The 18,277-nt window shown below is 37.9% G+C and overlaps 1 protein-coding gene across 7 annotated transcripts in view; it reads left to right on the plus strand.

Moving 5' to 3' along the window:
* Positions 1-18,277, plus strand: part of ABCC4 (ATP binding cassette subfamily C member 4 (PEL blood group)) — a 152,809-nt gene that overhangs the window by 19,984 nt on the left and 114,548 nt on the right. For 6 of the 7 annotated variants that reach the window (XR_009747376.1, XM_061476246.1, XM_061476247.1 and 3 more), the window contains 8 exons: positions 1,703-1,792; positions 2,223-2,386; positions 5,986-6,111; positions 9,955-10,204; positions 11,550-11,654; positions 15,893-15,982; positions 16,318-16,509; positions 18,104-18,198. Coding sequence is in view for 6 of the 7 variants with exons in the window: in XM_061476246.1 (XP_061332230.1) it covers positions 1,703-1,792; positions 2,223-2,386; positions 5,986-6,111; positions 9,955-10,204; positions 11,550-11,654; positions 15,893-15,982; positions 16,318-16,509; positions 18,104-18,198 (1,112 nt within the window). In the remaining variant the exon portion in view is untranslated. The remainder of the gene's footprint in view (positions 1-1,702; positions 1,793-2,222; positions 2,387-5,985; positions 6,112-9,954; positions 10,205-11,549; positions 11,655-15,892; positions 15,983-16,317; positions 16,510-18,103; positions 18,199-18,277) is intronic. The other variant, XM_061476243.1, reaches the window with a different exon arrangement.

Here is an 18,277-nt window from a genome sequence, read left to right on the forward strand (position 1 = left end):
GTCTGTGTCTGAAATAGCTAGGAAGAGGTCAGAAAGGTGATTCAGGTGATGGGTCCCAGGTGTACCCAGGCTGTGGACCACTAGCAAGACACTGGTGCAGTGTTCTTCTGAGCACCTGAAGTGGACTTGAAATGGCAGATACATCTATGTTGTAAAGGAGTATGTAGCAATAGGTGCTGTAAACATGCCCTGGTGGGCAACTTCTTCTAATCTACACATCATTCGAACTCCTATTGTTATGGTCTACCTATATCTTAACGGCTTTTCTAGGAGCTTGTCAACCTTGATCTGTGGTGTGGAGTAAACATGATAGAAAAGTGGATGCGCTGTGACAGTGTTACCAGCAGCAACTTCTCTGGGGAGTTCAGATGTATGGGAAACAAGCTTAAGACAGGGAATGAAGCAATCATTTTCTCAAATAATTTAATCTTGTCTTTCATATACGCAGTATCCTAGATTTATTATTGGAACCTCAGAGGAATTTCTTAGTAGGGTTCTAAATGTTTCTGCCTCTTGGTTTCAGTGTTAGGGTTAGGATTCTCTCTGATTAATAGCTTTGTAAAACAGCAGTGAGGTGCAAGAAATGTATGGCCCTTTGAAATTATATTTTGAATAGTACTTTGATATCTGATGTTCTTGCACCTGATTTAAAATATTGGAACAGAATTTTTGAAACAGTTGTTGCTTTTGAGGTTAGATTATTGATCAGAAAGCAATCCTAATGCTAACTTTTTGGAGAGGGAGAAGTAGATGTGCACTGCCTAAAAATGTGAAGTGTTTTGGTGGAGTGAACTATTCTGTTACGGGAAAATATGTAACATGTTTTTATATTTTTTTATATATATTTTTTTTTTTACTTGTGCTGCAAAACTGTGTTCTCTTTCCAGCAGGAGAAGGAGGAAGCAGGGTCTGTAATCTATAACTTTGAGCTATTTAAATTTGGATCTTTGCGGTCCTGTTCAGACTGCATATTTCCAGATGCTATTTTTTAGGGGCTATTGTATGATCACATACTATTTTCTGCTGATCAACTTATTTATTAATCTGTAGAAATATTTGTATTTACTCTTTTTGCTTTTCATAGCATGTGCTAAACTTCATTTAATGTTCTTCAGAAATCTTACGATTTTATAGGAGTTATTAAGAAGGGAAATTTTTAAAGGGTTATTAACTCATTTGCAAAGACAGAAAGCACAGTTTGCAGCGTTACCAAGAACTGATAGTGTAAAACAAATAACTTGAGGTTTTTGTCAGTCAGGAATCTCATTCAAAACAAAATTCTTTCAATTGGCCAAACATTATCCTGATTTTAATTTGGTCTTCAGGTGGAGTATTCTGCTCCTGTTTTGAACAGATGCTTGTAGTGTAGGGGAGAGCAATGCAAATGAAAAGTTACAGGCTCTTTTGTATAACTTGCTATGTTGGTATTTTCCCATTTTTAATCTCTTCAGATATGAAAATAGTTTCACAACTTCTGTTTTCCACAGTCCTTCCCTAAACTTTATTTTATACTTTCTTCTTCAGAATATTTAACCTAACCCACATGTTACCTAAGGTTCTTGAACTGTGCCCAGGTATTCACGGGCAAAAGCTGAGATACACCTTCAGCTTTTGCCGTGGTGTCGTATTTGTGTATCAAGCCTTCTGTGTATAGGTGTACTGTGCTCTATGAGCTGTGACAATTTTGACTGTTCTTTTTTAGGCACTTCGTCTCAGTAATGTAGCTATGGCAAAAACTACCACTGGTCAAATAGTAAATCTTCTGTCAAATGATGTGAACAAGTTTGATCAGGTAAGAATATTATAGGTCTTTCCAAGGGGCTGTTGAAACTGTGGTGTTTGAGTTAAGAAGTTTTTGTTTACAACTGGTGATTGTTTCCTATGAACATTTCTTCTAGCTATTTCTTAAACATCATACAAAGAGAAATACTCTCTTAAAAGATGAGCGGAAAACATACTTTTTTTTTCCCCTCAAGTATTTTCTGAAGCTCAGAGAAGTATTGGTTGATGAAGATAAAACCAAATCAGCGTGGTAATTTTCTACTTTTCTGGAGGTTAGGCAGCTCCATGTACATTAAGGTCTCTGAATCTGGTGCAGAATTCTCACTGGATGCCTCAGTACCTGTTGCAGGCAAAGGTGTTTCTTTAACTTTGTGTTATTAAGGTTTATTTTTTTTAGGTAAGACCAAAAGCTAATTTTTCTTTCTTAACTGTTTGCCTAGGTAACGATTTTCTTGCACTTCTTGTGGGCTGGACCAATTCAAGCTGTAGCAGTAACAGTACTTCTCTGGATGGAGATAGGCCCATCATGTCTTGCAGGAATGGCAGTTCTAATTATTCTTCTTCCTGTCCAGACCTGCATTGGGAGGCTTTTTTCTTCCCTAAGGTAAGGTTGCATGTGTTGGGTTGCAGGTATTTTTTGTCCTGGATTTTAAAATGGACATACTTGATGGAGGCAGAGTACTGCTGCTGTCTGGTGAGGTTTTTTTTTGCGTTCTTTCATCATTGCCCGTGTTTTTTGTAGTTGATAATGTGAGAATTCTGAATTCCTGTTTAGGGACTTGAAGTAGACATTTTTCCAGACACGCAGAAAATATCTGCTACTCATTAGCTGTCCGTTATACTAGAAGAGTTGGGCTACTTCGGTAGCTTACTTGCTGTAGATGTAGGCATAGAATTTTATTTCTTGAGCTTTGACTTCCTGCATTGATACGTAAGGAGTGGTTACTACAAAGGCAGTACTGGCAGTCCTACTGTAGCTTTGATTTAAAGGGGCTGTACAGGAGTTGCAGCAGAAAGCTTTGAAAGTTTCATGTTCAAAGGTCTTGTTCTCTCACCCCTCCAAGACAAAGATGCAGAGAGGAAAAACGGGAAGGAACTGAGAGAGAAAGGAAGAAAAGAATTATGATGATGGTTTTGATGTCAGCTGTGAGGTTTCTAACTGTAAGGTTCTAGGCTGTGGAGATACAAAATGAGTTTGCAGTAGCTATCCATTATCTGACAAATTTAATTTGTTTTTTCTGACTTCCTCCTAAAAGAAAGACTTGCCTCAAGTGAGGATACTGAATTATCTTCAATGTTCTGTCTTTCAGACTTTCCTGTGTATTTAATCATGCTCTACTTACATCATCAGCTTGTAAATAGCCTTTACATCTAGATGGGAATATGCTTATGTTTGCTATTTACACACATGCATAGTAGCGTTATTCATCCTTGTTGTGTTTGCATTCAGGGTGACTTGGTTCCTTCTAGCTCTTTCAATCGGTGAAGCTTTTTTTAATGAGTTACGTGTTGTTTTCATGTTGTGTTTTAAGACTGGTTTTCCAGAAGTGTTGCGACTGGCATTGCTGTTGCATGGCTAGGTATGAAGAGAAAGCTGAGGATTATGAAAGGAGACTAACTTGTAGATTTCCTTCTATTTGTAATCATTGTGATAGTCTTTAGTTATGGGCTGTTTCTCAAATAATGAGCCATTCAGTGTTCTCTGTCAAATTCTTCGTGCTTTTTTATGACAAAACCTGTTTGTGGAACACTTCCAATATATTCTTACTTGTGCATTTTCACTGCATGTGTAATATGCATGCATAAGTATCGAGCTACTTCACTGTTAGGATTTTTTGAGTTTTAAGTTTTCGAGGTTTTGGGCTTTCAGTCAATAGTTAAAATACTTAGTACTTAACTAGTGCCTTGTCCATGGTGGTAAGAATTATTATCCCCATTTTACAGATGGGAAACTGAGGCACAAAGAGATTAAGGGACTTGTCCAGGGTCAGACAACAAGGTGACAAAAATCTCTTCTCGAAGGTATGTATTTTTAAAGTTAAGCAGTGGCAGTGTAATGTTATTTGGGTTTTCCCCCCCATTCATTAACAGCCACTTGTTTGGATGCAGTGCAAGGGAAAGAATCTTAACTAGAAAAACTTCTGCTTGTCTGCGGGTGCATAAAAATGTGCAGTGAACAGAAAGAGTTAATGGAAAAGCTGAAGTGGATTCCAGCTCTGTAATGATAAGTGTGTTCACATGGCAATTGCTGGGAATCTGCATGGATTTAAGGAAATCGGCCTATAAGGAAGTAATTTAAGGATTAAAGCTTTTGCTAAAATCCAGACACACTCAGTGTGGCAGTTAATTTGTGCTATTATTCAGCATTATACTTGGGACCCAGTCCTGTAAACATATACGTGCACACCAGCGTATGATGCAGGCATGAGCTTCAGTGCTGTAGGAATTCGCAGAAATGGACTCAGTATCTTATAGAATGGTATGCAGTATATTATGAAGTGTTGCTTTTATCTGCAGAGGTGCTAGGAATTTTACAAAATACATGACCTAATACATTATTTGAGAAATAGTTCAATTATTGGACTGAAGACCACTGTATATATATTTATTCACAAGAACTCAGTCCTTTCACTGCTTAGCCATGCAACTGTTATATTCTCATTTAAAGCCATTTTAATTTTTTGTAAGGTAAAATCTGTCACTTGTGACAGACTTGATTAAAACTGACCAAATATGCCTCATAAAAGCAAAAATATTCTGCAACTTGCTTAATTCAGAATGGTTATGAGTGTCATAAATGGAACTTCTCAGACACTTGCAGAAGTGTGAACAACATATGTTAAGTTTTGCCTTTTGCTGTGACGGTGAGTGTATGGGGAGGAAAGAATGAGCTCTCTCAGTCTTTGAGCAGTTTCTTATTGCTGTCCCTTTTTGAAAAAAGGGAAGGAGGATTTAGCAAAGATAATCTTGTTCATCTCAGTACAGTTGGTGCAGGCAAAGCTGTCTTCCTCAGTCTTAATAAGAAATCTTGATTGTATTAGGGCCAAGTTTCTACATTGCTTTTGTTAGGTTTCTTGTATAAATATTTCTTCTTGCATAAATACCCTGCTTCAGTCATCCCAACGTTTATGAATGCTGGTGTTGAGAAGTTGTTTTTCGTAAATGTTGAGCAGGTGCCTGAAATTCTTTCTACTTAAGTGTTTTAAATATTGCTGTTTCTTCCAGAGAAATCTGACGAGCAGGCAGGTTAAGCTGACAAAACCCAGCTCACCCCTTCTGAAGAGCTTTTTAAAAGTTTATTAATTTATTTTTATTTTAAGTATGATTTCTGAATCTTAACTTTCGTTGCTATATACAAAAATAAGAAATCCAGCAGGGGAAGGTGTGTTTTATCAAAATAAGGCCTACCTTAGCTCACTATGTGTGAAGTAAATTTATCTACCTGAGTGAATTCAGAATTGTAATAGGCTTTGTTAGCATGGTTTGTACAGTCATTATGTGGTGTCTAACTTCCAATGCTTTTTCCTAATTAAAACTGTGACTTTATTATTTAATTGTATATTTTCTTCCCATTTGTTCATCAGTGCAAACATAATGTGGAACTAAAATAGATTATTTACTTTAGTGATAATTGCAATTAATGCTTAAATAATATTAATTTGTTAAAGCCATATCTAGATTAGCTCTCCTAAATTATGGCTCATGTACTAAGTAATCTTTGCTTTTGAGTTAATCTGAAAAAGACACACACACAGGCCAAGTTTCTTTAACAACATCAAAAGAGTCTTATGAGAAGGATTGTTGTTCTGGCTTTTCAAAACAGTTTTTAAAAGTAATTCTCTGATTTTTGCTTAGTCCTAAATTCTATAATTTTTTTTTTTTCTTTTGAGTTGTTTTTTTTTTTTTTGTACACAAATACGTAGTTCAGAGAATACCATGTATTTGTGCAAGCTGACGTATAACTGAGCATTAAATCAACTTAGTTCCCTGAGTACAGGGGATACCAGGAATGCAGATAAACCAAGTCTCTCTGCTGTGTGTCAGCTTTAAGATACTTTTTCAGGAAGACCCTTCAGTGCAATTAAAATCATATGAATCCTCTATACAAGTCAAAGCAGAAACTTCATTAATATGAGTATGTTATGCCATTGTAAATACTCTTTTTTTGAGAATCTGAGAATTTTTACTTTGTGCTATTTACAGGAGCAAGACAGCTGCCTTAACAGATGTCAGAATTAGGACCATGAATGAAGTCATAAGTGGCATGAAGATAATAAAGATGTATGCTTGGGAAAAATCATTTGCAGAACTTGTGAATGGTTTAAGAAGGTAATCTGAAAAGATACAGCTTGGTATATGTTCAATATCTGTTTCCATTTTTTTACATGTCAATAATTGTTTTATTTTGTACTTTAAAGTGCAGTTTACTTGAACTTCTTTGGCTTTTTTTTTTGTTTTTATTTTAGAACTTTCTATAGTTTTAGAGTGAAGTAATGAAAATATAAATCTGATGGGACAGAAAAAGAAAAAAAACCTCTGATATTTATAAATTGTGGTTTTATGCTTCCTTTTATGGCTGTGTTTAAAACCAGCAACTGATAAACTGTAGTAGTTGTAATTAAACAATTTCATCCCCAGTTGTGTAAACTAGTAACAGGTAGCCAAGAGGCAAGACATTTCCCTCCTCAGAAATATATTTCTGTCCTATATGATAGCATCTGCAGGTAGTACTCTGTCTGCTTCTCTTTCTGTGTTTTGAAGTATTGCTGGAGCCATCTGGGAAGGTGGAGGGGAGAAAGACAGCAGCTCAGAAATTTCCTAGTTGTTCAACTGGCAAGGCCAGCTGAGTTGGTATCCTGAGACATTTCATTTCTGAGGTCCATCAGTATCTGATGAAAACTAAGTCATTAAATTACATTTTCAATCAGTATTTGTGCTTTTACTTAACAGTATGAGAGCATTCAATGCTAAAGAATAAATGATGAGAAATATTCACCTGAACTACTTAATCTTCATGTTATGTCTGGCATGAGTAGAAGTTTGTTATCCTGCTGTAGATTCTGATTATTTTTTATTTGTTATGCTTTTGTAAAGGATTTTTTTTTTCCTTTGTATCTATGTACAGGCTTGCAAACTTGCTAATGTTTTCTGAGACATTTCTTCCCATGCACATAATCATTTCCTCCTTCAGATATTAGGATCATGTGCTAATTGAATGTTCTTGATTGATTGAAAGCTTTGCTGTCTTGCGTGAAGCCAGAGAGGATATTTCTTGATTGAAAGCTTCCTCAGTGGACATATTCACATCACTAAACTTTAGATTTCCAAATTCAGTGCATCGTTAGGGTTAGAGGCTTCCTTTTTAATGACAGAGAGAAAGAAGCTCTTCCAAAACACATCCTGAGCCCTCTTTCTTTTCTTTAACTTTGCTGTAGAAAACTGTAGTTAAGTCTTCAATTCAGCCAGGTGATTTATTGCCCAGTATTTTGCAGTGGCCCTTGACAGTTGCTCAGGTGACATCTGAGCCTCGTCCATTGCTCTTTTTTTCCTGTGGCTGTCCATACTGGTTTCATGTTTGTGCCCTAAGACCGTGTAGTATATTATATACAGCCTGTGGGTAGCCTGTAATTTATCTGATTTTTATGGAGAGTAGCACAAAGAACTTGCTGATTATTTGCAGATAGTAGAGAGGATTATTAAGGATTATTAGAGGGTGGTAAAAGTGCTTCATCCGGGATTGTTGAAGTAATTGAATTAGACCCAGTTCAAATAGTTTACATACAAGTGTTCTTTCACTGTACTCTGGAGATCAGAGACTCTGAGCCCTTAAACTGAAAAATGTCTTTGAAACTCTGAAAGTCTGTCAGTTCAGCCGATTTGGCAAGTATAGTGGGAAAGTTGCTTAACTAGTTTTCCAGTAGAGCATCTTGCATCCTTCTCTCTGTTAAGTGAAAATTTACTTCAGATTGTATCATCATAACTTGAGTTTCTAATCTTACTGTGGAAGGTAATAAAAAGTGATGAAGAATTTCCTTGAGAATTGCCAGAATATTTGGGAAGAGAAATTAGGAATTGTTTCAGAATTTTGTATTCGATATTATTTCAAGCAGATAAAGTCATAGAATCATAGAATAGTTAGGGCTGGAAAGGACCTTAAGATCATCTAGTTCCAGCCCCCTGCCATGGGCAGGGGTACCTCACACTAAACCATGTCACCCAAGGCTCTCTCCAGCCTGGCCTTGAACACTGCCAGGGATGGAGCATTCACAACTTCCTCCGGCAACTCATTCCAGTGCCTCACCACCCTCACAGTAAAGAACTTCCTCCTTATATCCAATGTAAACTTCCCCTGTTTAAGTTTGAGCCCATTACCCCTTGTCCTATCACTACAGTTCCTAATGAAGAGTCCCTCCCCACCACCGTTATAGGTCCCCTTCAGATACTGGAAGGCTGCTATGAGATCTCCACGCAGCCTTCTCTTCTCCAGGCTGAACAGCCCCATCTTTCTCAGCCTGTCTTCATACGGGAGGTGCTCCCGTCCCCTGATCATCCTCATGGCCCTCCTCTGGACTTGTTCCAACACTTCCCTGTCCTTTTTATGTTGAGGACACCAGAACTGCACACGATACTCCAGGTGAGGTCTCACAAGAGCAGAGTAGAGGGGTAGGATCCCCTCCTTTGACCTGCTGGTCACGCTCCTTTTGACGCAGCCCTTGTTGTTTTTCATGTGCCTTAGCGTGCCTTCCAGGAGAATCTGCTCCAAGATTTTGCTAGGCACAGAGGTGAGACTGACTGGTCTGTAATTCCTGGGTCATTCATTTTCCCCTTCTAGAAAATGGGGGTTATATTTCCCTTTTTCCAGTCATTGGGAACTTCACCTGACTGCCATGATTTTTCAAATACGATGGACAGCGGCTTAGCAACTTCATTCGCCACCTTCTGCAGATAAATGTTCATCAGGTCCCATGGACTTGTGGACGTTCAGGTTCTTAAGATTATCTCAAACCAGATCCTCTCCTACAGTGGGCATAAGGTCTTCATCCTCGCAATCTCTGCATCTGCCTTCCAAGACTCGGCTGGTGTGGTCAGAGCATTTGCTAGTGAAGACTGAGGCAAAGAAGTCATTAAGAACCTCAGCCTTCTCCAAATCCAGGGTAGTCAGGACACATGGGGAAGGAGTAAGTTGTTATGGTGCTCTTGATAAAGGAAGACTTATCTTAATAAGGAGTTCAGACTGATGGCATCCACATTGTAGATAATGCAGTAACCTTTTGAGGGTTGGACTTGGTGAGTCATTTGGAACTGGAAACTGAAATTTAACTGAAGTGGAAATAGAGAACATACACAGCAGCTTTTCAGTTGCTGGAGGGAGACTCGTGTCTGTGCAGTACTTCAGTCACATTTAGGGTAATGTTTGGCAGAACAATTGGCCTCGCAGATCAGTGTTTCTTGAATTATGAACCTGAATTCCTAGAGAAAGAAAAAAAAAAAAGCCATGAGCAGGGTCCAAATCACAAAGGATTTAGACTGAGATCAAAGGAAATATTGCAAATACTGTGATCCAGCTTGAGGAACAGCAGCTGAATAATAGCAGATTATTTTTATGTAGAGTAACACAGGTTAGTGTGTGAAAATGACGACCACACCTGGGTCGTAGGTAAACTCTTGGTTGTGCGGAAGTTACCCATTTTTTTCAACTCCTGCATATGTGTTGATCTTAAAAGTTTTTGTCTGAGCTCTACTGTTTTTTGATATTGAAACAATCCAGAGTTTGTGGGTGCTTGGCTTTTATACAGAGGATTTTCCTCTTTGCTCTTACATGCAACCCAGAAAGATTCAGAGCAAATTAGAATATGAATTAACTACTGGTTTGACCAAAGCAGAAGAAAATAAAAGAGTATTTTGGTTTTCTGTCTCCCAAAAATAACTATTTTCTATAGCTACTAAAATATTAAATGTAATAATTTTCCCCACTCGGTTTCTAAGCCTTTTAAATTGTCTTTGTTATTTACCATATAATATACTTAACAGTTATTTACATGTGAGTTGGGGGGTCCAATGGGAAGAGAAAGGATATGAAAGTGAAATCCTGAGAATTGTTTTCCCTCATCCAGTTGTTAAGGGCAACTCTAACGAGAAAGTTTGATGTGACTTTGTATTTTGCATTTTTAGGAAGGAGATTGCCATGATTATGAAAAGCTCCTACCTTCGAGGACTGAACTTAGCCTCCTTCTTTGTGGCAAGCAAAATTACAGTGTTCATGACTTTCATGGCGTATGTGCTACTTGGCAATGTTATCTCTGCAAGTCGTGTATTTGTTGCAGTGTCCCTGTATGGCGCAGTAAGACTGACAGTAACGCTGTTCTTCCCTGCGGCTGTTGAGAGAGTATCTGAGGCAGTGGTTAGCATACGACGAATCAAGGTACGGTGATCGATTTGGACAGTCTTAGTCTAACATTGTTTTAATGTCACAGACAGCAGCAGCCTTCAGTTTTGCAATTGGATCTCTAATGAAACAGCTTATTTTGAAAGCTGAATGTGTTGCTGTATATGTGTGTGCAAAAACGTGACGTGCACTCTGGGGCTGTCTGAAATGTAGCAGAGAAGTGCACTTGCAAAAAGGTGTTGTAGACATTTTTGAAGTTAAGAGGAACATGTGTACAGATAGTTAAAGATATCCCTGCTCATTGCAGGGGATTGGACTAGATGACCTTTGAAGGTCCCTTCGAACCCAGGCTATTCTCTGATTCTGTGATTCTGCTTCCTCTTAGATACTGAATGTAGGACTTTGGCAGCTATCTCATGTCTGCAAGCTGTTAGCTCAGTTAATTTCTTAACTAAGCTGAGTTAGTTAACTTGTTAAGTCTTGGCTGCTAAGATCAAGATCTTCCTTCTTTTCTCAAAATGCTGTCTGCTAGAGCCTGTTTAAGGTCTTTGTGATTCAAAGCATGATATAATTTTTCTGGTTTTGTCTTAAGATTGTGTTAACTCTTACCCTTGAAAGTCTTTAGAATTTACCCCTTTCCTTTCTAAATGTATTTGAGCTATTTATAAATGAGGCATCAGGAAAGGTGTGCCAGGACTGTGGCTGTGGGACAAAAGTGCGTGCCATGAAACTTGAAGGAAAGGTTCTCTGGCTGGTCTATAATGCAGAAGTACAGTAGTGAGTGCAATGAATCAGTTATGCAGACATAAGGAATTTAATTTTTTTTATTAATGCCCTGGACTTTTAAAGGAGAAGTTGGGTGATCTGCAGCCACCTTATCACTTGGAGAATGCTTAATAAGGGCAGTTAACAGCTTCTTAGCATGTCCTCATTTTCTTCTGAGTGAAACAACATAAGCCTTTACCATCAAAGCAGTGGAATGCTAAGGTGTTGCAGTGAAGTTTTCACTTCTTGCATGGAAAGATGGAATCAAGCAATTTTAAGATTTGTCAGTGTTTCAAGGAGAAGACAGGGTGGGTTCTTGTGGTCCATTTGCTTCAGGAATTCTGTTTTCTTGAGTGGGTGGTTTTTAAAGTCCTGTAATACTTCAGTGCTACTAAATTACAGTTTTGGGGGTTTTTGGAGGGGACAGTTAGTTAGTTAGAAGTACACTGTTGAAGGAGTTGTTCATTGTTTCGGAAATGCAGTTCCTTGATCAGTTTGTGGTTGGTTCCCCTGCTCCCTTAGTGTTTGTATGCTGCTTAGGTTCCCTTTCCTTCCTTAGTCTCACAATAGGCTTTTCTCTGTTCTTTTTTTCTTTCCTGTTTCTCTTTTATTGCAGAACTTTCTGATACTTGATGAGGTCTCACACTTCAAACCACAACTGCACGATAATAATGAGAATGTCATTCTTCATGTTCAGGATTTGACTTGCTATTGGGATAAGGTAAATTTACTTCTACTAAATGTGAAGCATATTGGCACTGCAGTCATCCAAAGTCTAAAACATTATGTCTGTGTATATGTGTAGTGTGCTAATGTTTTTTATTCCATCCTTTGTATATGAGAATCTATTTAGTGTGTTAAGCTAACTGTGTAGAATAGTAGTGAAAACACTACCAAGTGGATTTCAAATTAGCTATTCCTGAATATGAATGAGTATCTGTGTGTTTCTTTGTGAAAGTACCTCTTAATAGGGCTGTATGGTAACTGAGGTACTTAACTTGGAATTAAGCACAGTAAGGTGGACCTAAGCATGTGGGTTTTTGTTTTTTTTTTCTGTAAAATGAATATTGATCGGTCCATTGGGCTTGAATCAGTTCAATATTATACTACTTAGAATGGAAAGCTTTAGATACTAGACTGCATGTGTTTGTTACTCTGTGTATTTTAATTGAGACTGTTCAGCTACAAATTTTTCTCTGCTTAAAATGCACCAAACCCACCAAAATGGCTAGAAAAAGAGCTGATAAATCTGTTCTATATCCTTTTCTGTACGAAAGGCAAAGGTTGACTGTTGTCTCTGTTTTAAAACTGCAATTTGCTATGGTAAGCAGCAATTTGTGATGAATCATTCTATGTCTTACGAGCCGCCCATATCCTTGCACAAGACAGGCTTGAGTCTCCATAACAAATACTGGAAGCTCTAAAAATGAATTTTGTATGTAAATGTAATGCAAATAAGACATGTCACATATTGCCCTTTATATACTTTCTTCCCATACGTGTGCTGTGTCCCAAGGAAGAAAAAGTGTGAAAACTTGAGAATCTACCTAATACTACTACTCAGCTACAAAAAAAAAGGAAGTGCTGTCTTATTGAGCTTTACTTTCTCAAGAGTTGTCTCTGCGACATTAATCTTTGAGACAATGAACGAATTCTTACAAAGTAGTTGGTATTAAACTTAATGGTGAATACATTCTAATGCAAAATGGAATGTATCTCTTAGTCTCTGTTTTCTTCTCAAACCAGCACAGGTAGCACTGTTAACAATTTATAGGAAATGGTTGCATAATATGCCCATAAAACACCTTATTTTTTTCCAAGACTTGTTTATATTGCATAAGGCAGGGCAGTGCAACTAGAATTACTGGCTGCCTTTAGATTTTAAAAGCACCAAACCAGCAAACCACCCACAAAACTGTTACTGTAACTTTAATTTTGTATTTAATGCTGTGTGCATGGGAGAACAGTTCTCCCAGAACTATTAAGAGCTGCTCAGAAAGTTTCTCCTACATACTCTTACAGTGATGCAAAGTAATTATGGAGTTTCTCACCGAAAAGATGATGAGCTCAGAGAGAGAGGAGTTAGGAAAGGAGTAATAAAAATACTCTATCCTTTGTCAAGTAAGTGACTTAGCTTGCTATCCTGGCAAGGTTTCTCAAGACTCCTTGGATCTCTGTACAGCTGCATGATAATTTTTTTACTTTAACGATTGTGTGCTAAAAGAGAGACTAAAAATAACTCCCCAAAACACAGCCCATGAAACCAAAATCACTGGAAGCAAAAAAAGGGATTATTAGCTAGATTTTTAGGAAAACAAGCTAACATGGTGTATTACAGTTTATCAAAAGATAAAGAAAACCAATTAATTAATGGTCACACTCATGTTTTAGTAAGACAAGTGTTATCTTGAGTCCCACAGGCTAGTCTGGTACCAGCATGGAACTGGGGATTCTTCAGTAGGGCTTTTTTACTGCTGTGCCTTAAGTTTACAGAACAGTGTCTGCTCAGCTGAGCCACTTCAGGTTTAAACTTAAAGCGTTTGAACAGAGGCCAAATTTATCCCTTCTAATTTTAGTCACTTAAATGTGGAGCCTCAGCAGTATAGGACTTCTGTGCAACAAATGATCTCTATATTGCTTAGATGGAATGAATTGTTCTTTCTCTCGTCTGTAGGATATGTAAGGTCTGCCCAGGCTCACCTAAGGAGTTGCTGTCCCTCAGGGGATCATTCTTGTGTCCTGTCCTCACACTCTGTATCTGTCCCCTCCCTTGTGCTGGTGTTAATGCATGTGTTTGCGGTCCTGTGGTGAACCAGTTCAGAGGGATAATGCAATAGAAAATGAATCACTTCTAACATGATATATTTTTGGTAACTTGAGTCCCATGACCAAGTGGCAGAAGAAGGGAAGTGAAAGACACAGATAGTTGACAGGGCACAGGGGAGCTGGGACATTTGTGGTAATGAGCTGTCAGATAACTTAGGTGGAACATTAGTTTGTGCTCTAATTTAAGTGCCTCAGTTCAGTGTCTAAAAATAGGTGTGATGAATTCAGGACAAATTGCCTTTAATTATAAGGAATGCTATTTTGCAAAAAATATCGTGCCCCTTAGGTGTTTGCTTTACTTTTGTATAGGATGTTTGACATCTTGCAATACTACTTTCATATTTGGCTAATAGTTTAAAAACTTGTTGAAAATTTCTATAATGCTTTTGGGCTCTTAGGATCTATATTTAAAACAAAACAAACCTGAGCATGAGAGAAAATATATTTGCACTTTGATGAATACAAAGACACAACCTCAAGAGATCTTAAGAAAGACTTGTGTCTGAAAGCTTATTTACTTTTTCCATATAGACTAACTGATGTAGTAAGAGATGTTTTTCTCTTCCTACAAGCTTTGCTTTGGAAAAAAAACCAGCAAACCCAAACTCCAAGAACGCTCAGCTGTCATAAGTTGGTAATGTTTCCCTGACCTTAGCACTAGCTGGGCACCTCAACCGTGTACTCTGGAGGGAGAAATCAGATTCATGGTAAAATGCTGATTGGGAAGTGGGTGGAGAAAAGGAAAAAAGTCCCGTTGATTCCACCTTGTGGACGTTAGTAGTAGCAGCAGAAGTAGTTCTGCAGAGTTGCACTATGTGCACAAGTTTGGGTTCTCAGTGTGACTCTCATCTGTGAACCCTGTGGTGCTTCTGTGAGGTGGGAGCTGTGGGTGGGGGACATGCTCGGGGCATGGTGCTGCCTAACTGTGTATCTCTCCTGGCACAGGTGGACACGTGTTCTAGCCCAGCTCTCCCAGCCATCATGTGTATGGACGGATACTCTCCCTGTGTCTCTCCCAAATAATTTGAAATTAGTTACAAGCTTCCCTTTTTGGCAGTTCTGGAACTCAGTCGTGCAGCATCATTGATGTGCGGTTAGGTGGTGGCCTCTTCAGCCTTGACCTGTAAAAGGTGGCTGGAGATTTTAAGCAGTCTTCAAGCTGTTAAGTACACTGAATATTCTTCACCGTGCTCTCCTTTCTTGGAGCTTAAGACTGGAGATGGTTTGGAATATTTGTAGCAATAGAAATGCTACTTCATTTTCTTATTTTTTTAATGCATACATTTTCCTGTTTGCATTTTAGTGTCAGTCATGCTTAGTGTGGTCTAAGATGCATGTAAAGGCGTATCCTGTTAGAAGGGTGTTTTGCTTTAATGAGAGGGAGCTGCACCAGCCCCTTAGCTATTAAAGACATGAGCATCCTTTTTTCCCCACAAGAAAAAGGCATTTTTACAACCTTGATAGGAGAGGTTCAAAATATGCTGGGAAATAAGCTCTTATCAGTAGTGTAACATAAAGGATAAGCGTTCTAAAAAAGGAATGTTAAACAGACAATCCTAAAGTAGTACGTATTCACACAAATAACCCACTATGTTGTCTATGAAAAGTCCCTGAGAATCCATGATATACAAGATGAAGTTATGTAAATCAAACAGCATTTTACTGTTTTCACTTCAGATAGAGCCTTGACTAGAGCAGACGCAGACCTGGCTTTCCTAGGGCTCCACAAGCATTTCAGCCCTCCTCTTTTCCAGCATTTGTGTAGCCAGATGTGCCATTCTGGAGCTGTGAATGTCGGTGTGGTGGCCAGTACAGAGCTCCTGTTTCTGAGGCTGCTGCCCCAGCCTTGTGCTGAGCTGCAGCAGGGAGGTGTGGGCTTTGAGAAAGCACTGATTCTGCTGCCTTGGTGTGCCTTATTCCTTGAACCCTGTTTTATCTGCGTTACTTGTTTGAAGTGAAGGATCAGGGTCTTTTGAAAGTGTGAATTACTGAAGAGGCAGAATGTATGCCTGAAAATATGGTGGGCATACAGGTTGCTAATTTGTAGTGATTTGTGTGCATTGTTTTATAAAGATTGTTTTGATGGTGTGTATTTCATTACTGAGAAAACCTAACTTTTTCTCAAATCCATAGAATTTAGAAAGCCCAGCACTTCAACAAATTTCTTTTACTGTCAGACGAGGGGAATTACTGGCTGTGATTGGTCCTGTAGGAGCTGGAAAAGTAAGTCTTAATATTTAATCCATTCTGTAGTGGTTTTATGAGTGTTAAACATGACTAGAAACTTGAAAATATATGGTTCTTTTCTCTGTATAATAACACACTTCAAGATACTGGCATTCAAGAAAGGCAGATGTCCTTCTGGGAGTGGGAAGGAGATGGTTCAGAGTTAAACAGTACTTTGTGTATTGCTTCTAGCCTGTGTGTAAAGGGTACAGGTGCTTTTCTGCTAGCAGTAGTTTGAGTGACAGGGTGGAATAGGCCATCATACCAATAAACACTGCTCAATCTCTGTGAGGCCTTTAATGCAAGCTTTTTACTTTTTTACTCTTTTCCAGTCTTCACTCTTAAGTGCTGTGCTTGGTGAGCTGCCTAAAGACAAAGGTTTGATAAATGTTACTGGAAGAATTGCCTATGTTTCTCAGCAGCCTTGGGTGTTTTCTGGTACAGTAAGAAGTAATATACTGTTTGACAAGGAATATGAGAAAGAAAAATACGAAAAAGTTTTAAAAGTCTGTGCTCTTAAAAAGGTATGGGTTTCTCTTGGTATATTTTATTTTCACAGGCTTTATTTTTATCTTCGTGTCCTTTCAGACTTGTGGTACATGCTGCAATATATAATATATACAATTGATTATTATGAGTAGCATGTGAAATAAATCCTGTCGCTTAACAGATACATGTGTAATTATTTAGGACAACAGTGGGAAAGCAAGTTTTTGTAATTCCTGAAATTTTCACTAGAGGGAGTTGTAGCTTGTGTGAAGCACGGATGCGTTTGTTAAACGCTATTCCCAATTATTTAATTTCATAATCATGTTTAGCGCTTTTTGCTGGTATTAAGGTAGGTCTGTGTGTAAATGCAATGAAAGGTGGAAAACAGTTGATCAGGCTAGCACTATTCGTGACTACCTTTCTGTAAAGAACCTTTATGTTGTTTGGGTTTTTTTAGGTAAATGTAATGTATATCATGTATTATGCATTGCTAACAGCTATCAAAAGAACCTTAGTGCTATATATTGGAGAACTTGCTGAACCCTAGTAGTTCTGTGGAAAAACATTTTTGAAAGGTCTGTGTGCAAAGGAGTTTGTGACATGAGATATAGAAGAGGATTAAGCCAGATTTGTCAAGAAACAGACATTTTGCTTGGCAGCCAAAATGGTTTTATGCAGCATGTGATGTTATTCCTGTCAGCAGCTACACAGGTGAAAAGCAGATGGTTACTCTGATGAAAATTCTTTTGCAGGGTTTTTACACATGGTAGATAGAGTTTTAATATCTCCTGCTGATAGTTACTCATATGTTGTTGTCTAAACTTAAGGTTTCAGTGAGTTTAAAAGACAGCAAACTGCATTTAAAAAAACGCACTTCATATTTGATGGTAGATTTGCTTTCACAGTTTTCTTTCAAATTTATGTCCCTTAGAAAAAGCTGTGAAAAAACTTTCAGAATATGTTTTATAGCTTAATATAAAAAAAAAACCTTCTGTATTTCCTGAATAAGAAATACAATAATATGCCTGTGGCAGGAGGTTGGAACTAGATGATCTTAAGGTCCTTTCCAACCCAAACCATTCTGATTCTATGATATGAAACAATGTATAATTCTGTTCTGTTACTCATAGTTCTAAGCCCTGTAAATTAACCAAATCAGTGTGATAAATGTTGTGGTTATTTCTCTTGTAACATTGCAGTAAGAATAAATGATGCATTGCAGTTCTTAGGGACATTGGCAAAATAATATACTGATAGTAATTAGTTCAGTTTTATTTATTGTGACAGCTAATTCTGTTCTAGTAAAAAAGAACTAATTTTCTGCTGTACATCATAATTATCCCTTTTAATACTGAGAATTAAGTAGTGCACTTCCCTCTGGTAAAGCTGTAGAAAAAAGTGAACTTTTAAGATCTCACTTGTTTTTCCTGCTTTCTTAATTATCTTTTGCTGAAGATCCAAAGTCATAAAGTAACTGCAGATATTTGATTTAGTATGAATCCTTGTATTTTAATGTGAGATGATAAGTTAATGCATTTCAAATAGGAAAATGCTGTGCTGAAGCAGCTTTTTCAGTCTTTGAGGTTAAAATCATTAAGAAAAAAATTATCTGTTCTTTCACATCCACAGGACTTGGAATTATTAGCAAATGGGGACCTAACAGTAATAGGAGATCGTGGAGCTACACTGAGCGGGGGACAGAAGGCCCGTGTAAATCTGGCCAGGTTATTGCTTTCTGCTGTTTCTAAAATTTACAGATTGTCAGACTTTAGTCACTAAAGTAAACAAATGTGAGACTTCGTG

This window comes from Pezoporus flaviventris, unplaced genomic scaffold (genome assembly GCF_033815535.1).
Source record: "Pezoporus flaviventris isolate CSIRO_AGI_PZ_B2104156 unplaced genomic scaffold, CSIRO_AGI_Pfla_v1 ptg000095l, whole genome shotgun sequence".
NCBI classification, from domain to species: Eukaryota; Metazoa; Chordata; class Aves; order Psittaciformes; family Psittacidae; genus Pezoporus; species Pezoporus flaviventris.